Source organism: Labrus bergylta, chromosome 17 (genome assembly GCF_963930695.1).
Source record: "Labrus bergylta chromosome 17, fLabBer1.1, whole genome shotgun sequence".
In the NCBI taxonomy this organism is placed as follows: domain Eukaryota; kingdom Metazoa; phylum Chordata; class Actinopteri; order Labriformes; family Labridae; genus Labrus; species Labrus bergylta.
The window spans coordinates 26544957-26571797 of record NC_089211.1 but is presented as its reverse complement, the minus strand read 5'-3'; the positions used below and the strand labels follow the sequence as shown (position 1 = coordinate 26571797).

The window sequence follows — 26841 nt, the reverse complement described above, 5'->3', positions numbered from 1 at the left end:
ATAACACTTGTTATGAGTTGACGCTATACAAATAAAAATTGATTGATTGATTGACTCCCAGGGGGGAGGCAGCATGAGTCTGCTCATGTTTTTATCACACACTGTACGGGGGGTGAATTTTATAGAACTTTGGGTTTGATCTGTTGGAGATTAAGAGTTAGGCTATTCTTCACGAGAATAATATAGGCGACTTACTATTGACTGGGACCTCACACAACCCCAATTCAATAATACTGAACTGTCCTTTTAATAGTCTTGCTTGAGGTAAACATAATAAACATTTCTTGGATTACAGGAAGAAACACGATCGAGAACTCACAAAAAAAACCTGCACCATTAGCTTAGCTTTTATTAGCTAACTTTAGCATGCTAACCAACCAAGATAATCGAGATAGACGCAAATGAACACTTGTTGGATTCCAGAAAGAAACATGACAAATGTTTTAATGTATGTTCTTTAAATTAAACTCAACAAAAAAATTGCACATTTAGCTTAGCTCTAATTAGCTAACTTTAGTATGCTAACCAACCAAAGTGATAAAGCTGTAGGCCAGGGGTGGGCAACTGGTGGCCTGGGGGCCACATGTGGCCTCCATCAACCCTCAACGTGGCCCTCAGGTGAATTTTTACATATCAATTAATTGGAACCATGAAGAAAACATGACAAAATCAGAAATATGTCCATAATAATATTTGATCACTGGTATATGTTGAGTTAAATTTGAGACATAATTGACTGTAATCTCACTCTCGCAGTGAGAAGTAAATGAATGTGGCCCCCTGCTGTGACCAACGTTGATCATCCCTGCTGTAGGCAGAAACAAACCCGATGAGCTTTCTTTGAATTTATCTTTCTATAAATGCATAAAGGAATCTTAAACATCTAAACCACTGACAGGTGTGTGTCCTGGGATTGTGTGACCTGTACTTCCGGTTGTTGTGGCACTCAAAGAGTTAACCTGACTCCCTGTTGATCGTCCTGACTCGATCCTCAAACTGTGGGCGGGTCAACACGGCTGTCAGTGCAGAAGAGGGATATTTGTAACTACACACGACAGTGCAGGGGTCCAGAGAGAGAGAGAGGGGGGGCAGGTTACACTTTGAGTTACATGTAGACTTAGTTTTTTTTTAAAGATATTTCCTCAGACATGTCGCGGATATTAAACTTAATTACCGCTCATGTGCGGAGGGATCTGTCCGCCTGTCGAGGCATCGCTCGGCTTCCTTTGAGGACAATCAGCTGCACCTCCAGGAAACGAGCCGAGGAGAGGTGAGTCATGAGCTCCATTAAACATTATCAGCTTATGTCGGAGATTTTCGATATAGGAGACCCTAAATCAGACATCCACTTCTTCTAATCCGCGCACAAAAAACTGCACAGCTGCATGCAATAATCTGTGCACAACTTTGAAAGTAGTTCTGGTGACTCTGCAGGAGTTCACACATGGTCAACATGGAGACAACTTCTCTGGTTGCAGATATTTTCAAGCCACTTTTGTAAACACACAGCTGAGGATCACAGCTGTGACATGTGGTATTCAATCACCTGTTACTTGTGTTGTTGTTTTTTTTTTCCACTTTAGTGATGCATCCACAGTTCTGGGCAAAAGGTGGAAGGACACAGCAGAAACCGTCATCATCGGAGGGGGATGTGTGGGGGTCAGCTTGGCCTATCACCTGGCCAAAGGTGGCATGAAGGATGTGGTTCTGCTGGAGAAGTCCGAGCTGACTGCTGGATCCACCTGGCACGCTGTACGTCCCACAAAGTGTGCTTGTAGAAATCTATTTGTTTTATTTTAAAAAGACCCCTGCTGGTTCCTGGGGTCAAAAGGTCACCTTGCACAACACATTTAAACATTCCCTTTTTTCAGCCACAGTTTAAACATATTTACTTATTCTTTTTGGGCTGAGAGAGAGAGAGAGAGAGAGAGAGCGAGAGCGAGAGCGAGAGCGAGAGCGAGAGCGAGAGCGAGAGAGAGAGAGAGAGAGAGAGAGAGAGAGAGAGAGAGAGCGAGAGCGAGAGCGAGAGACTCTGCCTCGAGGACTCTAGTCTCTGTACATCGGGCGTGCGTACTGACCACACCGTGCGCCCCGGTTAAAGCACATTAAGCAGCAAGTAAAGCACTCTCAGTTTAAGACAGTACAAGATTTCAAAATAAAAGCCTCACAATAACTATGTTTAAAAGCAAAACATTTGAATTTTAAACACGAGTAAAAATGTGATTAACAGTGATTAATTATTTAAATTTAGAGATTAATCATAATCCAAATACATTCAGGTTTCTCTCACTAAAAGAACAAGGCTACATCAAAACGTATTAATAATCTGTACATAACTTTCTCCGTTAATTGTTGAGGCCTTTTAAAATTTGCTGACAGTGACACTTTTAAATTTCTTGTTTTGTTCGTCCAAAAACTAAATAAGGCAATATCTTGTTGAAGAAAAGACAGAAAGAAGAGCAGCAAACTGTCATGATCTAGAGTCTCTGACGGGAGAATATTCTGCAAAGAAATGACGTTACCTATCCTAATCCTCAGATCTAATTATCCTAATCCTGAAATTTGAATCCAGAGAAAGAGAAGCAGCAGATTCTCAGACTTCAGAGGCTCGAGCTGTTTTAGACTTAAAAAAAATTACTTTTCCTTTTTTGCAGTATTTACCTGAGCTCTGTGTCCATTCACGGGTTTGACTGTTTGCTGCGCCCATGTCCCTTATTGTTGCTAGGTTACAATAAATAACTTCTGCTTTCCTCTGTAGTCATGGTAACGTCTGCCGCTTCATGTGCTGAATATTTACTTTTATTCAAGTAAATTTTGCAGAAAAAATAAAAACAATGTAAATGAATCTTGTCCTGGAGTCAGCAGCTTTAAAACTGAAATTGTTTTGTCAAAAAAGACGAGTCAGGGGCGATGGTGGCCTAGTGGTTAGTCTGTGCGCCTCATGTACGGAGGCTGTTGTCCTCCAAGCAGGCGGCCTGGGTTCGAATCTGGCCTGTGGCTCCTTTCCTGCACGCCATTCCCCTCTCTCTCCCTCTCTCTCTCTCCCTCTCTCTGTCTCTCTCGCTCTCTGTCTCTCTCTCTCCCTCTCCCTCTCTCTCTCTCTCTCTTTCTCCCTCCCTCTCTCCCTCTCTCTCTCTCTTTCCTTAATAAAGAAACTAACTTCTAAGCGCCTGACACAGAATCAAACATCTGCAGGTGTTTTTAAAATCCAGTGAGTGCGTTCACAGCCTCATCTTCAGCAGCGTCTACGTTCTTCGGTCTGTTTTCTGTTCCATGATTGAAAGCCATCTCAGGTCTTGACCCACTTCCCTGTCACTCATTGACAAACAGGCGCTCCGCTGTGCAGCTATAAATACATGTTCGAAGTGTCAGAGGGCCCACTTACTCTCACTCAGTTACTCTTCTTACACATGGGTGGAGGGGGGAGGGGCTATCCCAGCAGCCTTTACATAAATGCATTAAAAGAAAAATTCTAAGATACTTTGTCGGCCCAGTGAGGAAGAAGATCCGGGTACTTTTACACACTGACTCTATGACCACTGAGTAGCTGTCATAGGAGTGAACGGGGCTCCGCCTCCCAACGCCTTATCCATCCTACAAAACATCCATGAGCGTTTCTCCTCATTCAATAAAGCATCTCAGACCAAACTAAAACAAATATTTCCTAATCTGTCTACGTCTGATGATCCATTGAAAAAGCAACTCTAAAAAGTCTTTAGTACAAAGTCCATTTTATCAAATCAGATTTAATTTTTGTCAGTTCAGTCTTCTATTGTTTATTTTCTACTCGTCTATGATCTTTTGTTCTGGGCGGCTGTGGCTTAGTGGTAGAGTCGGTCGTCTCCTAACTGCATGGTCGGGGGTTCGATCCCCAGCTCCTGCAGATATGTCCTTGGGCAAGACACTTAACCCCAAGTTGCTCCTGCTGCTTTGTCGTCATGAATGGATAATACTGACGGACTCTTCACACAGCGGCCTCTACCATCAGGGTGTGAATGTGTAGGTGTGACCTGCGGTGTGAAAAGAGCTTTGAGTAGTCAGAAGACCTGAGGTGGCAACAGGGTCCTAAGTCTCTGACTAGACTCTTCTCCTCTGTCGCCCCCCGGTGGTGGAATGAACTTCCAAACTCCTTTCGATCTGCAGAGTCCCTCTGCACCTTTAAGAAAAAGCTAAAGACCCAGCTCTTTCATGAATACCTACTAACTTAATGATGATGGTCTCCATATTATTGATGATGATGATGGTAATGACGATGGTTTTTGTTTGATAACGACGACTTATAAGATGGTTTCTATACTGATTAGAGCTCTCAAGAACTGCCCTCAATGTTGTGCTTTGCCTCTGGTCACTTCCTGTCAGCACCTGTGTGTCCAATCAGACTCAAAGCTGATCGTTTGCTCTTACTCACATTGTTCCCTTTTTTCTAGATCCTTACTTGTGTTGTTCTTACTCTCTGATGTACGTCGCTTTGGATAAAAGAGTCTGCTAAGTGAATTGTAGAAAGACTAGAAAAGAACTAAGTTAGCTCAAGTCCTTTTACCATTCTGTATTTTTCAGGCTGGTTTGACGACGTATTACCATCCAGGCATCAACCTGAAGAAAGTCCACTATGACAGCATCAAACTGTACGAGAGCCTGGAGGCTGAAACAGGACAGGTGAGGCGCTCGGATCGTCTTTTTCTTGAAATGTGAACACGTCGTGCTTTTTATTTTATGGTGGTAAATGTGTCTTTTACTGTGTTTGCTCGGCAGGCGGTGGGCTTTCATCAACCCGGCAGCGTCCGTATCGCTGCGACTCCGGCTCGGGTGGATGAGATGAAGTACCAGATGACCCGCACGCACTGGCATGTGACGGAGCAGTACTTCATCGGACCGGAGAAAGTTCATGAACTCTTCCCTCTGCTGGATGTCAATAAGGTCTGTGTGAACACATCACCATTATTAAAGGGATACTTCACCCGTTAGCATTAATCTTTGTTTCATTAGAAACCTGGTAGTGTTTTTGAATGGTCGTGCATCCCGCCCTCATTTTCCCCTGAGATGTGAAATCTTTGTATTTCTGAGTCTGAAAAGGAGCTGAAGCTACAGACCAATCACAGATCAGTGGGTGGGAACTCACTCCCAGAATCAGAAACTTAACGTCCGCCATATTGCTTGGAAGCTATGCTAACAGGCTCTATGGAGAGAGCTGATAATGGAGAAAAAATATAAATATAGCGGCGAGACGGTTACTGCTGACAGGCCGGTCTTGTGTTTTTGCTGCTGCGGCCGCTAGCCGTCGCTGCCCGCTTGCCGTCGCTGCCCGCTTGCCGTCGCTGCTCGCTAGCAGCTGCTGACCGCCGCTAGCCGCTGCTGACCGCCGCTAACCGCCTGTCTTTCCTCCACATGAGCCAAAAAGACACTTTCTGCCTTTTCTCGGTCAAGAAGGCTCCAACTTCAAAATGTATTTCACATTTCTACATATATGACCCAATGTCAGTACAGATTCATGTTCCATGGTGAAGTATCCCTTTAACAAGCGGCTGGAAATTAACTTAGAGGCAGAAAAGAGCAGCTTCATTATGTGTTTTAAAATCACTCTCCTGCCCGCCGCGGGTCAATTTAATCCGCTAACAGCTACTACTTCATGCTAACGTTATGGCGGGAAAAGTGGAGGTGAGGTGGTTATGACAAAATGTGTTGGTTTCCATTCACATGTCACTCGCCCTGAAAGTGTTCATGAGTATGAGTGCATGAGGTGGTTATGATCTCCTCACTCAAAGGTTCCTCTTGTGTTTTTGTCCAGGTGTTGGCGGGTCTGTACACGCCAGGAGACGGTCACATCGACCCGTACTCTCTGACCATGGCACTGGCTGCTGGCGCTCGTATGTACGGAGCTCAGATCTACAACCCGGCCCCCGTCACCGGCCTCAACCCGACCGCCGACGGGAAGTGGGACGTCCAGACGCCGCACGGAACCATCCGGGCGAACCGCATCGTCAACGCAACAGGTCTGTCACCTTCCTGCCAAAGCAGCCGATCAAATGAAGTAGGAGGGTTTACCCCCCCTCTCTGTTAGCGTAGCTCGACGTTTACTTGAATCGCCCTCTTGTTTTGTGGTCGCTCAGATCCACATGCAGCCCCGCTCCGAGGCACCCCGCTGATTTATGAACGACCACGCCTAGTGCGACACGTCTCGAGTCCTCAGAGTTTTCTTGATTCTTTCTGTTGTAATCCAGACCGACTCAGACCTCTGCTGGGATCTGGATCCGGATATTTTGGATCAAAGTTTTACAATCCTTATCCAAAGTTTTTGAACGACACAAACTGAAAGTTTTATATCCAAGATTATAAAATCAGGATTGAATCAGCTGATCGTGTCTGAATATGTAAACCTTCTTTTGAACAACCTGATTTCAAGTTTGAATCTTTCCTGATCGCTTTAAAGGAACAATGAGCGACTCTTTGATCCAGTAGATGTCGCCCTTGAGCACCAGCATGAAACCAAAACAAACTTCTGTTTGGCCACGCCTCCTCCATCCTGAAGCCTCCGCTCTCCTCCAGAGACACACCTCCAACCCCCCTCCCCTTGTCTTATCACCAAGGAGTTATGAATTAGGACGCACCATTAAATTGCACCAACAAAATCGTCCTTCGCTCGAGCTGCAATCACCTGTGTCCTGCATCGTTGTGTTAGCATGCTAATGTTAGCGCTCTGTAGTTAGCTCGTAGCTTCACATTGTTGTGTTAGCATGCTAATGTTAGCGCTCTTTAGTTAGCTCGTAGCTTCACATTGTTGTGTTAGCATGCTAATGTTAGCGCTCTTTAGTTAGCTCGTAGCTTCACATTGTTGTGTTAGCATGCTAATGTTAGCGCTCTTTAGTTAGCTCGTAGCTTCACATTTCATGTAAATTGACACAGAATGAGCGTGATCTAAAAACTCTTACTAACATCCAAATAATCAGTGAGTATGTTCTTCTTCTTCTCTCTAGTTCTTGACTAAAACAGCTTTTATACACAAGGGGAGGAGCCGGCCGTCCCGTCCATGTAAACACGGCTCTGACAACAACACAGCCAGCGGGACTCGAGCTTCTCCCTCATTGTAGACAGTCAGGACTCAGAGACATTTACACAGGACAGACTTTATGATTTATTGATGTGGAACATGTTGATCATTCGTCCTACAAGGCTCGGGACTTAAACTTCTGATTTTGCCGTTTTTAAGTAAAAACAAAATCTAACAACTCTTGCTGCGTTTTTCCACCTCATATTTGCTGATTTAAGACTAAAGCGGATCCCCGGTCACTGCTCCATAAATGTTATCTGTGTGGACGCTCTGCATCAGCAGACCTTTGCCCCCCCCCCCCCCCCCGATCACCTCTAGACAGAGTGAGGTTTAGGTTTGAACTGGGCCGTTACAGTTCTGGGAGGATTTGATTGGCTGTCTCTGACTCTCTTTTTGCTTATTTGTTTGGCGGAGGTTCAGGAATCCGCTGCTCTGTCTCTCCTCTTCTGTAGAGGAAGTTGTGTAACATGTGGGTCATCACGCTTATAATTCCTTCGTCACCTATTTTTTTTTCTGCAGAACTAATCGGGTCAAATTGAGTCGAGGGCTTGTAAAGTTTATTCTGATATTTCTGCACGTTTCAACCGGTTCTTTGACAGCTGCTGTAATTCACAAAACGTTCCTGCACGCTCCCAAACACTGAAGTGTGTTAAACATGGTGAAAACTTTGCAGGACAAGTTTCCCTACAGCTCATTCACGTCCTCCTGCTCAGTATTTTGCACATTCTGTGCTCCGGTTGAGGCTGGTTTTTATCGTGGGTCATGTTGGCCCTTTGCCTTCACTGTGTCCGGCAGCCAATCCAAACAGGCCAGCAGTTCACATTTCATCCAATCTTGAAGCAGCAGCACATGCACACCTCCTGACATACTTTTCTTTTCCAGTTAGCTGCTTTTTACCTTTTTACCTGTTTAAAAAAAACTCCCTTTTGCACTTTTTAAGACGAAAGAAAATATGAAGTCAGGCTGTGCAATATGTCGCATTGAAGGCAGCGAGCATGTAAAATAAATCCTTAACTTTTTAAAAACGTATTGTTTTTTGGATCCTCAAACTCAAACCGTTTCACTGATGGATATCTTTGCACAGTGTTTCTTTGCACTAATCATTTCCCACAGTCGGATAGTGAAACTTGATTTGGTCCCATTTAAACCGGCCAATCGAAGTGTGCAACAACAGACGTGCTTCTACTCTGTGTGTGGAGTCTGTCAGTGTGATTTAAAGTTTTGAAATCGTTTGTGGTTCTTTAGCGGGCTGCAGAAATGACTCTCATGAGATACCCACAAGCTGAGATCTCCTCCCACATGAAGAAATCCACTCCCCCCCAAAAAAAAAAACATCAGCAACCTCAGCACTTTAAGAAATGCATCGTGCACCGATCCGTTCCCCACAAGCTGCTTTTTTTTTTATAGCTTACATAACACCGACCATGCAAAACTTTCTCTGCGCTCTTTCTAGGCTCTTTTTCTTTTTTATGCATACTTCATCCCTCGCCTTCTCCTCTGCCGCCCCCCCTTGAACGCTTCCCAGTTGTCATTTTTCTATTCTCTTTGTTGAAACTCAAACTGAGGCATCGTCTGGACCCCCTCTGCCAATCAATGATCCCGCGGAGCCTAAGAGAGCCTACGTCAAGGTTAAAGGTCATGTCTGCTGGAATGTAAGCGCTCTGGACTTTATGGCGTATTATCCATAAAGAGAGAAACCAGCCGACTCAGAGCAGGGTGGGTGAAACAGGATTTTGTTATTTCTGTAAACTTGTTGACTCCAGTCATCAGCACCCCGGGGTAACCCGGTGAATCGGCCCTTTGTGCACACATCGAGGTAAACATGTTGTCTGACGCCCAGCTGCTGCCTCAACTCCCTGAAACCTTATCGTGTGTGTGTGTGTGTGTGTGTGTGTGTGTGTGTGTGTGTGTGTGTGTGTGTGTGTGTGTGTGTGTGTGTGTGTGTGTGTGTGTGTGTGTGTGTGTGTGTGTGTGTGTGTGTGTGTGTGTGTGTGTGTGTGTGTGTGTGTGTGTGTGTGTGTGTGTGTGTGTGTGTGTGTGTGTGTGTGTTTGAGACATCATGGCCCCCCTCCTCCTCACCATCTGAAATAGTTCACACATGGTGCACGTACAGAATATAAATCGATTTTTTTTTTTTCAATGTTAAATGGCTGCAAACTTTCATACAATTCAACACATTATCACTCCAGCTTTAACAGGTTTGAGGTCTTTAGATTTCATAATTGTGCGTCGGTGTTTATGAGAGATTCTCTTGAGAGCAACTGGTCTCACGTCTCTGGCATCACAGCCCGGGTCACAGGAGCTGAGCTGGCACAAGTTCAACGTTGATCTTTGTAAAGTTTTACATGACCTACTTAGAGCTCGTTGGCTGTTTTCTCTTAAGGTCACATATTCTCTAAAATCCACTTCACCATGTTTTTTTAACTTGTGTCCCTAGTAGGGGTGTGCACGTGTACACGTGTAACCGGTTAGTAAATCATAACCGTTTAGGAAAAATCAGTAAACGAAAACCGTTTTTTTATTTTATTTTTTTTAAATTATTTTAAAATGTTTCAGAGACACGCATTCAATCATCTCTGATCAAAAATAACACATACTATTTATTCACAAATGCACCTGATAAATATTGGATAACTGACCACCAGGCAGTACGTCACATAACAAGTAAGTTTCAATTTTGACTTGCGATGGCAGCCAAGACTACTCAGCGAAGTGCGGCGTGGAGGTTTTTTGAAAAAATGAGAATGTACACTGTGTGGTGTACATTTGACTTAGTGATCGGGGGCCTGAGTCCTTCTGATTGAGGCTCAGCCCGTGGACGGTGTGAGGCCGGTAACGGCCCCTGTCGCGCCGGGGTCCGGTCTTCTCGGAGTCGGGCTGTTTGGGAATGCAGCCCAAAGCGGGTGGTAAACTCCGTTTAAGGCTAAATACTGGCACGAGACCGATAGTCGACAAGTACTTTAAGGGAAAGTTGAAAAGAACTTTGAAGAGAGAGTTCAAGAGGGCGTGAAACCGTTGAGAGGTAAACGAGTGGAGTCTGCCCGGGGGATTCAACTCGGCGGGTAAGGGACATTTGGCTTTCATACTCATCATGGTAGTTGTTTTAGCATAGCCTTGTTATAGGCCTAAAATAAATACATACAGGTATCTATGGCAAGTTTTCTGTGTTACTTATATAGCCTACTTTATAAAGCACAACTGTCTGACAACTTTGAGTGGCGGCAATGATGCAGCCGCACCCTCCATTGGTTGTATAACTAAACTGCAGTCCACTTTTCTTTTTTTTCTTTTGCATTAACAAGAACAAAACCGGTTAATCGTGTACACGAAAAAAGATGACGTCGTGTAACCGTTTACAATTTTTTGTAACCGTTCTGTCTTCAAACCCTCCAATGATGAGAAAAGTCCATCCTCTCCGTCTTCTGCCTGCTCCACTTTTCAGAAAACGTGTGCTCAAACAGGCCGTTTGGAGATTTTCCCTTCATGACATCACAAAGGGCAGTAGCCCCTCCCCCAGGTGGGTGACTCCTCCCACAGCTAGGTGTTTGTTCTGCCCTCTGAGTCTGCCTTCTCACCGTAAACAATAGGACATGGAGGGAGAAAGCACCGAGACACCCAAGCCCTTCCAGAGAGGGGGCGTGGTCAGACACAGCTCATTTACATATTTAAAGGTACAGACACAGAAACAGCCTGTTCTGAGCAGGGCTGAAATAGAGGGGTTTATAGACATGATCAAATACAGGATCAGAGTGGATTTAGAACAAGAAACTTCACACACATGTTTTGAGGAGCTCTGAGACTTATTTACACTGAAGAGGAGGAGGAGGATATGTCACCTTTAAATGCAGTTTTGTGTGACAGCTTCTAACGACCCGCTGTATGTGACCTGCGACAAAGTTTAGGACAAGATGGTGAACAAAGTGGAGCAGCTGGCAGACTGTTTTTGGCTGAAATTGTTGTTTTGTAAACGCCTTAGTGAGCATGTTTGAACAGTCTGTTAAATAAAGTCCAACATCTTGGCTGTGGTTGGTGAAAAAAAGTCCCTGCTTCCTCTGACGGAGTCTTTATGATCCTCGGGCTTTAAAAGAAAGCTGTGTCAGTGTTTTAAAGCCGTGGCTCAGTCCCCTGACTTTTCTTTAATGTCCTTAAATCTCTCGTGAAACTCAGAAAAGCAGCTACTGTTACATCATGTACCTTACTGTTCATCCCTGAGGCGACCTGCTGCTATAAAGAAAACATTATCCACTGTTCTCACAGACGCGTCTCACAGGTGTCGCATGATGGTTTGGCTGCGGGCAACGCCACACACACACACACACACAGAGAGAGAGGTACAGACACCCAAAGAACCAGTTCCATTTTCTGAGCAGGTGCTGGATTCTTGTCAGGGATCAGAGGATCTTTGAGCTGATTTCAAATCTTTTCTTCTACTTCTTCTTGGATGATGCAGACTAACTCGACGCAACTTCTTTTAATATGTGTTTCTACCTCGGCACAGAGCGTTTGTGCTCGTTTCTACATGTTTGCATTTGTTATTCTGGGACGATACATTTCTTAGTTCTGACCGTACACTCACAGGACATTTTAAGATCTTGTTAAACCTCGATCATCTTGTTTCCTCGATCGTTGGGTGATATTAAAACTCGGTTAATTGCTCAGCCTTACGCATCCAATTTGTCTCTGAACATTCAGAAGATAGAAAAACTGCACATGTGCCCACCTGGCATTTTGTTTTCCGGGTAGAGAAGCGCTGGAGCACTTTGACCAATCGATGGTTCACCTTTATAATAAAAAGTGCTGCACATGCGTCTTGTCACCATGACAACAGTCTTTTAAAAACATCCACTGTATGACGGATGCTGCTCCGTTGCTTTGTACTGTACGTTTTTTTTTTTATCCTTCACTATGAGACTCAGAGGATTCTTGTCCTCCAACTTCATCTGGATGATGAGCTTCATAATAACAGCGGCCCGTTATCACGACTCTGATTGGATATGGAGCGAGGGGCTGACTGATCTGCTTTAGGTTTGGCCGGCCAAAAAAAGGCACTGGGCGCTGAGCTTTTTCTCCGGGCCGCCGTCTGCTACTGCAAAAGCTCTCTACTCATTGGAGGAAAATGAGTTGAGAGCTGGTGTCAAAAAATGAAAACCGTCTCATCATAGAGTTGATTCACTGAGACTGAATAAAACACTTTTCTTTTCATGATTCTCGTAGTTTAAGTTCTCGTCAGGAGTTTTCAGTCTCTGACTCGACTTCTGATTGGACGTTCGTTCGCTCGGTACAGAGCGTCCTGTTTTGGACCTCAGGTTGGAAAACGCCACATTCAACACGTTCTGTTCTGATTCACTGCTGCGACCGAGGGGCGTCGCAGGGGGAGTGACTCCTCACTCACAAACAGAATCATTCATCACATTTTGTGAGCCCACCAGGAGACATAAAGTGAGTTACAGGGCCAATAAAAGACGGAGGTGTTACAGACGTGTGGAGGCTGGACGGACACGAGGGACAGTGAAACACTAACAGAGGGCTGGGCGATGGGACTTAAAGTCAGGGTTGGTCATTTCCTCCAGATTCACTTTTTCAGATTCTGGTGTAAATTGTCTTTAGGTCCTGGCAGACATTAATAACTCATGTTCTCTGAAAAAGGAACAAAGAGAATCCATCATCTGTATCAGTTTGTAAGTCTGTAAAAACTTTGACCAATGTCTGCCACGAGGTACCAATCTGATGAACCAATCAGATGCCTCCCTGTCTCCCTGCTCGCTCTCTACCTCTTGCGTGCTCTAGCTCACACTCAAAGAGCGTCACCGATGACTTTAGGAGTTTAAACTGAGAGTTTACTGACCGCTGAATGAGACATGAGACGACGTAGTTTCTACACAATGACAGAGATGAGCTGAGGTCCACTTCTGGATGTAAGTGAGGGGGCGTGGCTTAAGAAGGAGCACAGAGGGGAGGGGGAGCAGACGAAGCACTGAGGGAATGCTACTCAATAAAAGCTGAATCTTTTCTTCTTTCAGATTTAAAAGCTGATTTTTGCTCCTGAGTGAAAGTTGAAGAAAGCAGATGGTTCATTGTGGTTTAAGAATTCTTTATTGTCAGATCAAAGCTGCTGCGCATTAAGTGAAAATGTTTCCAGCCTGGTCGCTCCTATCTGGGGTCACGCACTCTGATACGCTTCTTGATTCCCTCATTCTCAACATTGCTTTTTTGTTGTTTTAAAGCACGTTGCTGGAAAATGCTGATTTGACAGTTTGCTGCTGGCAAACACTAACACTAACCCCACTGCTTGCTCAGGGTAACACTCGTTTGGGACGTCTGCTCATTTCTTTCCTTCGCTGTGGTCAAATGGGTCATAGGGTTTGAAATGGTGGAAAAGGTTTGCGGTGTTAGCTCGTCTTAGCCGGCACAGTTTACAGAGCTCGTTAATCTGTTTTTTTGTCGGACTGTAAATATCCCAAAATATCTCCAAACTCCTGCAGCTGAGCATCCTTTTAATGTCAACGATGTTTTCTTGGCTCAGCGTTTTCTTCGCTTACGCTAATTTCGGCTACGTTTCCACTCGACTCCAAACGTCTGTAAGCCCGCCTTCTAGTGCTGCTACTTTAAAAAAAAAAAAAAATTAACACTTTGAGAATTCACAAATTTAGAATATGACACGGTACGTTCAAACACATTCAGTACCCTGGTGCTTTTGCCGCAACATTTCTGTCTTCATTTACGGCGGTCAAGAGAGCATGCAACAGTCGAGTTACGCTGAGAGCGCCCTCTGCTGGATCAGACTGCAAATTACTTCAGACGCCCCGATGAGCTGATTGACTCACATGAATGTTCGAACTTCAAATAAAAATGACAGCCCGAGTGCCAGCCCTATATCCCTGCGACAAGATTGGCTGTTTGTCGTCTTCTTCTTCTTCTCTATAAAGTCAGTTGGTAACTAGCGTTTACGGTGCATTAGCGCCCCCTTTCCAGTATTTAAAAACAAAAAAAAACAAAAAAATCTCTGCTGTGTGTTTTTTTTTAAGGTTTCTGGGCGCGGGAGGTGGGCAAGTTGATCGGGTTCGACCACCCCACCATCCCGGTGCATCACCAGTACGTGGTGACGGCGACGGTGCCGGAGGTGAAGGCTCTGAAGAAGGAGCTGGCCGTCATCAGGGATCTGGAGGGATCCTACTACCTGCGCCAGGAGAGAGACGGCCTGCTGTTTGGCCCGTATGAAAAGATGGAGAAGATGGTGCTCCAAGACTCCTGGGTCAGAGAGGGCGTTCCTCCAGGTCTGTCAGACGTCAATGCACCATTCTACAATTCACTTATCAGACTCTTTTATCCAAAGCGACGTACATCAGAGAGTAAGAACAACACAAGCAAGGATCTAGAAAAAAGGGAACAATGTCAGTAAGAGCAAACGATCAGCTTTGAGTCTGATTGGACACACAGGTGCTGACAGGAAGTGACCAGAGGCAAAGCACAACATTGAGGGCAGTTCTTGAGAGCTCTAATCAGTATAGAAACCATCTTATAAGTCGTCGTTATCAAACAAAAAACATCTTCATTACCATCATCATCATCAATAATATGGAGACCATCATCATTAAGTTAGTAGGTATTCATGAAAGAGCTGGGTCTTTAGGTGCAGAGGGACTCATGATTCCCATGGCGGCCATGTTGGCCGTGATGTCATGGTTTGTAACTTGCTCTTGTCTGCTCGCTGAAGGTTTTGGTAAGGAGCTGTTTGAGTCGGACCTCGACAGGATCATGGAACACGTGGAGATGGCGATGGAGATGATCCCCGTGCTCAAGACGGCTGACATCATCAACATGGTGTCTGGACCAATCACGTACACCCCTGACCTGCTGCCGATGGTTGGACCACACCAAGGAATGAGGAACTACTGGTGCGCCATCGGCTTCGGGTACGTATTAGCACCTCAGCGGATACACATCCACTTTTTTGATTTGAGGCAGTTTGATAACTCCTAAAGCTTGAACTTTCCTTCAGGTACGGCGTCATCCACGCTGGCGGGATCGGTAAGTTCCTGAGCGACTGGATCAGGAATGGCGAGCCTCCTTACGACCTGATCGAATGCGACCCGAACCGGTACGGCAAATGGGCGGACGTGCCTTTCATGTGTGCCAAAGCTCGAGAATCGTACGGCTTCAACAATGTGGGTAAGAAGAGGACGAGACCATCACAAGGGTGTCCCACCAATCTCTCCTCTCTCTTGTCTGCTGTCACTGAACTCTTTCCTGTCTCTGTCTCTCACTCGTCTCTTCAGTCGGGTACCCTAAGGAGGAGCGCTTTGCTGGTCGACCGAGCTGCCGGATGAGCGGCGTTTACGAACTGCTGAAGGACAAAGCGTCCATGGGCTTTCACGCCGGCTGGGAACAACCTCACTGGTTCTACAAACCTGGAGATGAAGTTGGATACAAGTGAGGCTTCTAGTCAGGAGAAACTTAAGAAATAAGACATCAAAAGTGTTTTTAAATAGGAGTGTGCGATAGGACGATTGTGTCTTCGATCTGTTTAAGCCGAGCGGTTGTAGCATCGGGCTGCAGTGTACATTCTATCTGTTGCATTTCTATGCTCATACTTGGACATACGTTTGGTTGTTCTGGTTAGAAAGTTGCAAATTACTTTTAAAAAGAATCATTTTAAAATCGTGAACGCTCTCGAGTAGATGGAGCTCCTCCAACCTTCAGCGAGGTGATCGGTCACTACACCACCCGACGTCCCTGACGCTCAGCCTCCACCACCATCGGTCCGCGTCGTCCCCTAAACCACAGCCGTCCTCGTTCATGCACGGTCTGCTCCGACCTCCACCTCAGCGGGGAGGAAGTGTGGACAACAGGAACGAGAGGAACACAAAGGAGAAATCCTTCCTGCATATTATTCCATCTTCCCCCTATTCCAGTTAAGTCTTTAACCTGCTTTTTGTAAAGCGCCTCGAGACATGAACAGGATCCGTCGTCTAGAGAAGTAAACATTCAGAGTGTTCTCTAACTGGCTCTACCACAGCCGCCTAACAGAACCTCTCATTACGCTGGAGAGAAAGGACAATGAAGTTCATGCTCCTGGGTATTCAGCTGCCACTTACCAATGCATGTAAAAAAAAAGAAGGTAGGATGGCGTCTGGAGGCGGAGCAGGCTGCTCAGAGTAAATATTTGAGGGCAGCGTACTCCTCGCTAAAGAACAAATGTTCCCAAACAGAGCTCCCTCCCTCTGTCAGCGCAGAGACGAGCGCCCCACAGATCATTTCACACGTCCTCTAAGCAGCAGATTCAGACACCCATCTGTGAAAGAACAGGACAGCTGCTGACAGCGACGAGAGAATGCTGTCAGACCACAACGCGTGCAGGAGTCTAAACTCTCTGAGTCTAAACTATGAGATTTTTAAAAACCCACACAGGAGAAGCAGAGCAGGACTTTCTGGATCCAACGTCCAAGCTGCATGAAGAGTGAAAAGCTCCAGAAACACTTGAAGTATGAAGATCAACTTTATTAACCAATTAGACCCCAAGGCTGAAGTTGATCCTCATGCTACAAGTGTTGTTGGAGCTTTTTGACCTCTGAAATCCACACAGTCACAGAACTCTTGAGACGATTTGGCGAGTGTTTGGCCCGCCTGCTCCTTATCGTAACGCTTTGTCATATCGTACAAACATTAGACTTTGTGTTTGTGGATGAACGTCAGCTAGCAGAAGTGATTTTCAGCCGACGAGAGGAAACACTGGAACTAAACTCTGCATGAAGTCGACGCTGCTAACTGATTGGCTGCAGGAAGTGTAAACATTATTTCTGGGTCAATATTTTGGTTAATTTGGATGTTACGCTCTGCTAGTTAAGATCAATTCAATCAATCAATTTTTTTTGTATAGTGTCAACTCATAACAAGTGTTATCTGGAGACACTTTACAAAAAGCAGGTAAAAGACCTTACTCATTGTTATGTTACAAAAAGCAGGTAAAAGACCTTACTCATTGTTATGTTACAAAAAGCAGGTAAAAAGACCTTACTCATTGTTATGTTACAAAGATCCGGCCTATCCATCATGAGCACTTTAGCAAAGCAGCAAAAGTTACAGTGGTAAGAAAAAAACGTTCTTATTAAAAGGCAGAAATCTTCGGCTGGATCTCCGGCTCATGACGAAACAGCCTTCACAGGTCTAGACTGGGTTGGAAAGGGATAGGGGGAGAGGGATAGGGAGCAAGGGGGTGGGGGGGGGGGGGGTGTTGTTCAGGCAAGCTGTCCATCAATGATCCCGAACCTTGCGTCTCCGTGGTAACCAAACAAAGTCACAGCTTAAATCACAAAATAACTAGTTTCAGCGAGGGATGCACTGGTTAACATCGGTATCAGCTTGTTGACAAAGACTGCGGCATGAACAGCTGTCAGCAGCCGAATTCAGAGAAGAGGTTTTTTTAATGATTGTTGTTCAAAGAAGTAATGAAAGAAACATCTGTATCAGCCCTGATTCTCACAATCGGTGCATCTCTAGTTTCAACGTCGGGCTTTGTGAGGACTGCAGACAGAACCTTTCTTATTGCTGACATAAGCGCCAGACGCACGCCAACAAATCACTCCACTAAGCAGTTAGCAGTTAGCGGTTAGCGCTCGTGTTAGAACAATGTTCCCCTTTCTGCTCTCACATCAGTTTGGCATTATGTAATTAAACCAATAAAAAAGCGAGCTTATTAAAGATCGGCGTTTGGGAAAGGTTTGTTTTCACACTCGGACACAAAGCGTCCATTGTCTTTGTGTTGTGATCAGGCCCAGTTTCAAACGCACCAACTGGTTCGCGCCGGTCGGCAGAGAGTGTAAGCTGGTGATGGAGAAGGTGGGGGTGGTCGACCTGACGCCGTTTGGGAAATTCACCGTGAAGGGGAAGGACTCCCACAGGCTGCTGGACCGCCTGTTTGCCAACACCATGCCCAAGGTAGAGAACATCGTCAGGCCGTCAGCGCCACGCCCGAAACATGTCAAATGGTTAACAACGCTTACCAGACGTAAAGCTCTTTACAGTTCTTCATCACTCTTTTAGAAGGCGTTCTCCCAGACGTCTCTTCTGCCTCTGTAAACTTTGACCTTTGTGTTTTCAGGTGGGCCTCACTAATATCAGCCACATGTTGACGCCCACTGGGAGAGTGTTCGCTGAAGTGACCATCACCCAGATGGCTCCGGGAGAGTTCATGCTCATCACAGGCTCCGGGTCGGAGCGCCATGACCTCAGGTGAAACGGTCAACGCACACTTGAGTTGATCAGGATTATATTATTCAGTATCGTTTGTTAAAGGTCGGCTTTGTTTTCATCCTGTTTTCACTTCACACCGAGGGTTGAGTTCTGCTTCCTGTTGGACAGGCAGGTGACCAACACCGGCGGTTAGCTTGTGCTAGCGTGCGTTAGCTTGCAGTGTAGCTACAAGCAGTAAACGTCCACACTGCGTCCTGCAGGGGGCGATGAGCCCAGGAGGAGGGGCCAAGTTTGAATAACATTAAGCTGCTACCAACATTTCTAGTGACTCTATCTTTAAAGGCTTTATATGTGATTTTTTGATCCAGCAGATGTCGCCCTTGAGCTCCAGCATGAAACCAAAACAACTTGCGCTGCATTGTTGTGTTAGCATGCTAATGCTAGCGATCTTTATTATGCTGGTATCTTCACACTGCATGTAAATTTACCTGAAATGAGCGTGATCTAGAAACACAGTTAAGCAGTGAGTACAGTATGTTATTCTTCTTTTCTCTAGTCCCTCAATTAAACAACTTTTATACACGAGGGGAGGAGTCAGCCGGCCGTCCCGGCGATGTAAACAAAGTGAAGATAGGACTCTGAAAACTCTGAAAACATCACAGACAGTGGGACTCGGGTGTTACACCCATTGTAGACAGTCATGACTCACAGAGTTATTTTCAGAGGAGATACTTGATTTCTACATTTAAGTGTGAAAAATCACATTTAAAGACTTTAAAGACATGATGACAAAACTGGATAAAATATTCCCTCTGGCTCCTGGGAGGCTTGAAAAGGACTGAAGCAGGACTTTTTGTTCCATCTGTTACCATGCCAACAGCTTATTATACATGAAACCATATGACATTAAAGTCATCAAAAATATTGAGTTATACTTTCTGAAAAGCTGCATTTGAGGCATTTCTTCAGTTCTCTCCCTCAGACTCAAAGTGAGACTCGAGCTGTGCAGAGTGAAACTCTCTCACCGTCTGTTTCATACAGCGGTAACCAAAAACCTCCCTGCAGCTGTTAACTCGACGCCCCTCCATGTGCTCCAATCAGGACGCAGCACATTCAGTCACTTCTCTTAAACAAACTCTCCCCAGGAACAGAACAATCTCGAGCTATGTGGCGACCTCTAGTGGAGAGTTACAGAAGGGTAAATCAGCCTGAGACACAAGGGCTGTATCCGAATTGCCAAGTACCTCTTTAATCTGTCAGTAGTCAGTACCTACTATCTGTGCTGTATACTGTTTAGTAGGCAGATATTTGTTCCTACCTCGTTTGATTCACTCAGACAATTTAATTTTTTTTTGTTTTTGTTTATCTTTATTCAAGAAGAGTAATGCTCATATACAGTCAGGTAAACAAAAAACAATATCACAATGTAAATCAAGTAAAAGATTAAATAACTAAATAACATACAGTACATAAAGAACAAATGAAAGACAGTAATATACAGAATATAAAATAAACCAATAAAGACACATTTAAATAGTTAAATCATTATTTAAATAGTGAAATCATTATTTAAATAGAGGGAGAAAGGTTTTATAATAATGCAGATATTTGTTTTATTTTCTGTTGTTAATTTAAAGTAGTGATTTCAGTCGGGACTTTAACTCTAGATTAAAAATTGATTCAATTATACTTCAATACTGCATGAAACCAGGAAGTTAGTATCCATACTGAAATGTTCAGTATACTGAGGTGGACCCTAAAAATGACCACTGAGTGACCACGAGAGTTCAGTCTACTGAAACTCCTACTGAAAAGTACTGACTACTGAACTGTGGATATTCAGAAAGGATCAAGTACTGCGTCTGTTGTCGGGGAATAATCTAAACTAAGTCAACATTCAGAGTTATTTGCTGAAATGCATTTCATGTCCAACTGTTGCTTTTAATGCGTCTTCATGGAGATCAGGTCAGTTGAGTCAGGAAGAGAGAGAGAGGGAGAGAGAGAGCTGGAGCCGATCCCAGCTGTCATTGGGCGAGAGGCGGGGTCACACCCTGGCCTTGTCACCAGCCAATCACAGGGCTGACATATAGAGACAGACAAACAGCCACACTCACATTCACACCTACGGACAATTTAGAGTCACTCAGACGTGATAATATGATGCGTTTAACGATCTTATTTCCGCGTGCTGAACGTTTTCTTCTTTGGTTTGAACTCAGGTGGATTGAGGACGAAGCAGCAAACGGCGGCTACGACGTCGACATCAGCAACGTCACGGACGGTTTAGGCGTGCTCGGCATCGCAGGACCGAACTCCCGCAGGGTTCTCCAGAAACTGACGGACGAGGACATGAGCGACGCAGGGTTCAAATTTCTCCACTGCAAGTCCATCCAGCTGGCGGGGGTCCCTGTCCAAGCCATCAGGATCTCCTACACAGGTACTGCACCTGTTTGTAGAGTTTAACCCTTTGTTTGCCGTGTTTAAAGGCAGGTCTCTGTGTATCTGTGTTCAGGTGAGCTCGGCTGGGAGTTGTACATAGAGCAGAAAAACATGGCCGCCGTGTACCAGGCCATGATGGAGGCGGGAAAAGACGAAGGGATCGACAACTTCGGGACCTACGCCATGAACTCTCTCCGGCTGGAAAAGGGCTTCAGAGGCTGGGGAGCCGAGGTGACACACGACGATACACACACTCACTGAATTTAAAGTTTGTTTATTTTTAAGAATAATAACATGACACAGAGAGTTCTTTCACACCTGCAAAAAACTCTAAAAAAAAAAAAAAAAAACTGGATATTTGCTGCATGTCTTTGGTATCGGCAGAAACATCCAACAGATGTTGAGCAACATCAGCATAAACTAAAATCTGGTTTAGAGACGTTTAAAAATTAAATCAGATTCAATGGCTGTCTGTGTTCACGCATGACGCTCCTCCTGGAAATATCAGGAGTTTTCTGCAAGTGTGAAAGCAGCTACAAGAGCCAGGCTAACTGTTTTCTTCCCTTTTCTCACTTTAGTGTCAATAACACAAACTTTAAATCTTTACAGATGAACTGTGACACCAACCCTCTGGAGGCCGGATTGGATTATTTCATCAAACTGAACAAGGTATGAATATTGAGACTGATCTAACTCCATATTGGAGTTATGATTGGCTGAATAGGAAGGAGACATCTGATTGGCAACAGACATTTCCCTGCTGAAAAAAATGCATTTGTGAATCTAACCACGGCACGGGAGTCTCAAAAATCCCACACACAAACACAGTGAGGTACACACATGACAAACAGTTTGTAAATGCAGACTGAACACTTTACATATTTGTGGATTTCTATTACATTTATACAAAACTGTAAATATTTGTGTGTGCATTGAAATACATTTGTGAATCCTTCTGTGTGCATTTGTGAATATTGAGACTGATCTAACTCCATAGGTAACCACCAGACTGTCCTTCTTGTTTCTGTTTGTTTTTGTTCATTCTACAGTCATTATCGGTAATGTCTTGTATCTCATATTTTTGTCTTCACATCTTCCGATCAATCAAAAAGACTCAAAGACTGTGACAATGATCAGATCAACCTGACTCAGTCACAGATGTCTGTCTCTCTGATATAAGAATACATCCTGATAACGTCTGTGTTTGTTCAGCCGGCAGACTTTATCGGCAAAGCAGCTCTCCAGGAGATCAAAGCGAAAGGCGTGAGGAGGAAGCTCTCCTACATCACCCTCGATACGGACGACATCGACCCGGAGGGTAACGAGACAGTCTGGCATAACGGCAAGGTAAGAAATGCCTTTATGTGCTTATGTTGTCTCTATTCTCACCAGAGACTGCATATATTCAAATGGACGAGCACTTTTCGTCGTAGTGAATTGAAGCCAAAGTACCCCCGCAGCGAGTGCTGACATATTTAAAAGGTGCTTTAATTTACAGCCGAGACGAGCTGCTCAAACTGCTGAACAGACCATATGAACTAGTTTATCACACTTAGCACACTGTGCCCGAGTAGTTTGACCCCCAAAGTCCAGTTTGTTTGATTAGTGTGCTCTGACTCATCCTCAAACTCATTTTTTGTCATTTCTTCTTTTGTGTCAAAGAGCTCAGAAAAAATGGCCCAGTAGATCAAAATAGAGAAAAAATAAGACGACCAAACACCAAAAACAACAAGCCAAAAATATCTGAAGCTGAAATTATTACAGTCGTGCTTGAACTGGGTCTAATGTAAGTGCGCCCTTAAACGCTGTTTCCGCCAGTTCAGTTCCGACCTTAGGAACAGACGGTAAGTTCCTGGTGCTGGTGGCGCAGTGGTTAGTGTGTGTGCCCCATGTATGGAGGCTGTAGTCCTCCAGATGGGCGGCCCAGGTTCAAATCCAACCTGTGGCTCCTTTCCTGCAGGTCATTCCCTACTCTCTCTCTCTCCCTGATTTCTGACTCTATCCACTGTGCTGTCTCTCCATTAAAGGCTTTATATGTGATTTTTTGATCCAGCAGATGTCGCCCTTGAGCTCCAGCATGAAACCAAAACAACTCGCGCTGCATTGTTGTGTTAGCATGCTAATGCTAGCGATCTTTATTCTGCTGGTATCTTCACACTGCATGTAAATTTACCTGAAATGAGCGTGATCTAGAAACACAGTTAAGCAGTGAGTACAGTATGTTATTCTTCTTTTCTCTAGTCCCTCAATTAAACAACTTTTATACGCGAGGGGAGGAGTCAGCCGGCCGTCCGGGCGATGTAAACAAAGTGAAGATAGGACTCTGAAAACATCACAGACAGTGGGACTCGGGTGTTACACCCATTGTAGACAGTCATGACTCACAGAGTTATTTTCAGAGGATATACTGGATTTCTACATTTAAGTGTGAAAAATCACAAATAAAGACTTTAAAGACTTTAAAGGCACAAAAAGCCCAAAAATAAATCTTAAAAAAAAAAAAAAAAAAAAAAAAGTTCCTGTGACCAATGATTCTCTCTCTCCCCGTCTAAACCCCCTTCAGGTTGTTGGAAACACGACGTCCGGAGCGTACAGTTACAGCACCCAGCAGAGCCTGGCGTTCGCCTACCTGCCTCTGGACCTCTGCTCCGTGGGTGAGAAGGTCCAGGTCGAGCTGCTGGGGAGGAAATACAACGCCATGGTCGTCCAGGAGCCGTTAGTCCTCACCGAGCCCACACGGACCCGGCTGCAGAAGAAGGCAAAGAGCAAGGCCTAAACCCGGAGAAGAAGAAGAATATTATTCACATTGAAGTCTTATTTGAAGAACGACGATGAGCTGTTACGCACACACCTTCCTCGTCCTGCTGTCTCTTAAGAAGGAAGTTAAAAAAAAGGGAGTTCAGTGCATCTTATGAATGTTTTTGAGCGACAGGGAAACAAGAACTTGATGCAGCTGCACCACAAAGTCCGTCAGTGTTAAAATGAGTAATCGTCTTTCTGTGATTCCATGAATGGATGTCGATGTTTTTATGGTTAAACAGGTGAACATTGTGTAAAAAAAAATAATAATAATAATTTGATTCTTGAAACAGAAACGACTCTTTTTTGTGTTTGAGTTTAAAAATAATGAGGTGCTTCAGTTTACATCAAGTCGTCTGAACTCTGAACAGATTCATCGTTAACCCGAAGGCAACACTTGTACAAAGACACTTTTATAAATTGTTATTTTCTAAAACTAACATGTAATGAAATTGGTTTACATTAATACTGTCTTAATAAAGCATTGCACTCACTGTCTGGTATTTAATATTTGTGTTTCTACGCCCTATATCATTCTTAAAGGTCCAGTGAGTGAGCTGTGTAGAGTGAGATGATAAAGGTATCTTACTCTCTGATCATTAAGGAAACATGCTATGTTGAAGTGCTGGCTTCTCTGACAACAATGCAGCAGCCAGTATGTCCTCCTTCTAACTTTAGATTCTGCTCCTGAATGCTCTGGATTTGTTTGGACCAGAGAAGGTAGGCGCTTTTAAGACACGCCCCCACACGGCTGTTTTGGACGCCCCTCGGTTTGTCAGATATGAGAGCAGTTATCAGGTCAACAGGTGTCGCAGCGATGGAAGCGGTCAAGAGAAGTGGTTCAGATAGAAGTGATCAAATAAAAAAGGACATTTCAAAATGTTAATAAGATTTTATTCTCTTCCAACCACTAAACTCAAAGCAGATTTAATAACATCACAGTCAGCAGAGATAAGACCGCATCATAGTCACATTTCTATACAGACATATTTGATTAAACATGTTTCGTTTCTCCACGTCTCCATCAGCGGTACTTGTACACAGCTTTGTCCTGCAGGGTCTGAATCTCTAACTTGACCGGACATTTGTAAAAGTGTGACAGCAGAGACTCTGAATATCCGATTAAGAAATAAAACTTGTTCGGCGGTAGTTTCTGTAACATCAAAGCGCACACTATGAGCACGTTGCCGCGTCTCTTGATCACGATCTCGTTGGCGAGGCAGCCGTGGAAGGTCCCGAACATGAAGCGCCTCAAGAAGACGTCCTCGATGGTGCGTTCAGCTGCCCCCTCTTCTCCCTTGAGGTTACCTGATGGAACAGTTAAGTGAGACGATAAAGATGAGCAGTCCTATTGTACAAACAACTCTCAGAGATTGTGGGTTAAATGTGTTAAAAGTGCACATTTACACCGTTGAGTTGCTCTTTAAATAAAAGTGGTTTTCTTACTCGTGTGTTGTGACAGCCATCCTTTGCGGTGGCCGATGTGATGAGGGGGAAGTGCTTGCTCATAGGTCAAAGGTTTGTCTCCTTTCCCGACTCGGACACGAGCTGCTCGATTCTGGAAAACGAGAAAAAAAAATAAAGAAAACGACGAAAATGAAAATAATCTAAGTCTCTCAGTCTTAAGAGGGTCTTACTACATCACTGATGCAGTCTGAGACGGCCTGTTGTTAACAGCGTTTACCTTGCAGCACGCCGCAGTGACATGGAGTGCTCTGCTTCCAGAGGAGCTGCACAAGGATCCGGACCTGACCAACGAACTCTGCAGAGAAAACAGTAGAAACAGCAGTAGAGTTAAACACATCTGAATTCTTTAACTGGGTTTGAGGCTTCAGTAAAACTTGAACAGACATGAGCTTAAATTTTAAGGAATTATTTTATCCAATTCTAGGCATCTTAAGCAGCTATTGGTGAGGGTTGGGCTGTGCAGGGGGACCCACCCAGCAGGGGGACCCAGCAGGGGGTCTGAGCCAGCCTTTGAGCGGTGACTCAACAGAGCAAACTGTGAGCCTAAATCCTCAGGAAGGCGTTCTGAGGTGGATTGTTAAACAGAATACATTTCAATTAGGTGATTCCAGCAGGTAAAGCCTTGTCCGTCGGGACGGTGAGACTCTGTGTTCAGCAACTTCAGAGCAACAGATTCTTTTTTCTTTTTAGTGGACAGAGTCAGAAACGGGGGAGAGAGACAGAATGGGGAAAAACACGTCTTATTTGTCAAATGCTTGTTCTGGGTTTGCGTGGCTCAATGTGCAGTCTCAGCTAAAAAAATACAAAAAAGCATGGGTCCCAACACAGAACCTTGTGGAACCCCTGTTGATAGTTTTCAGAGTGATCAATCGGTAGTGACACATTGCAGCCTATTAGAAACATAATTCTGTCTAATGGGCCTGACCTGTAAGCACCATGTACAACAACAAACACATAAATGAGTTTCATTTCACGGCAATTCACCACTAACTGCTAAACAACTGTATGAAGGTTGAGACATAATAATCAGTCAGGAGGCTGAGAGGAGAAACGTATCAAACACGGGAAATATGTAAACTTCATAATAAACTTCACACTCAGACTTTACAGCTTTATTAACGAGTATTTAATGATATCAAGAAACCCTGATAGAATTATTATACAAGCTAAAATGTTATTTTACTTACTAGTAGCCTCACGGTCCCTGTGCTGCTCAAGGACGCCGCCATGTTTTTGCAGGTGTAACGCTAAAACGAGTGACCGTGTTAACTGGTGACATTTGTGATTGTCGTGGTTAAAACAGCTGTTCAATATTTAATGTAGTGTTCTCACGAGTTTTTGATGAAAGACATATTTGATGAATATATTTTGATTTTAAAATAGTGAGGCAAAAACTAAAAAAAGAAGCCTTCGCGAGGAGACTTTACGACAACTACAGACGGCCGAGTCACCAGTTAACACGGTCACTCGTTGTACCATAACACCAGGTTAAATCTTGCGAGTAAACAACTATTTTATCTCATATATTTTGTAACTTCCTGTATCATGTTAGATACACAATTAAAATATCAACATTATTTTATCTCATATATCATTTTATGTCACGTCATAAAAGGGAGAAAATGTTGTTTCCGTGCCGTTACACCGGAACTGTTTATTGACACTCGGGTGTCTGTTTGTATAGGACAACCATCGAGCTGGACCAACCGGATGAAGAACAAAATAAAACAATCTGAACGTAAAGCTCTCAAAAATAAGAATGTAAAATAATCATAAACACTTTAAATTCAAATATAACACAACACTGTTTATTAAAATGAATGTTTTTTGGTAATTGGCGGCGTTAGTTTAGTCAAACTGCGTATTCGTGCAGAGTTTGCTCTTATTTTGAAAGGTGGAAT

General features: G+C 44.2%; 2 protein-coding genes across 2 annotated transcripts; one reads left to right on the top strand and one right to left on the bottom strand.

Moving 5' to 3' along the window:
• Positions 1-1024: 1024 nt before the first annotated feature.
• Positions 1025-23967, top strand: dmgdh (dimethylglycine dehydrogenase). The gene is made up of 16 exons (XM_020656299.3): positions 1025-1270; positions 1584-1752; positions 4558-4656; positions 4753-4917; positions 5786-5990; positions 14071-14319; positions 14760-14958; positions 15045-15214; positions 15322-15475; positions 17815-17980; positions 18144-18274; positions 20455-20672; positions 20748-20905; positions 21284-21343; positions 21887-22021; positions 23238-23967. The coding sequence occupies exons 1-16, from the start codon at positions 1149-1151 to the stop codon at positions 23448-23450; spliced, it is 2613 nt and encodes an 870-aa protein (XP_020511955.1). The 5' UTR covers positions 1025-1148; the 3' UTR covers positions 23451-23967.
• Positions 23730-26273, bottom strand: mrps24 (mitochondrial ribosomal protein S24). The gene is made up of 4 exons (XM_020656305.3): positions 26128-26273; positions 25158-25235; positions 24920-25031; positions 23730-24781 (listed from the first exon to the last, which is right to left on the bottom strand). The coding sequence occupies exons 1-4, from the start codon at positions 26167-26169 to the stop codon at positions 24498-24500; spliced, it is 516 nt and encodes a 171-aa protein (XP_020511961.1). The 5' UTR covers positions 26170-26273; the 3' UTR covers positions 23730-24497.
• Between the last annotated feature and the right edge of the window lie 568 nt (positions 26274-26841).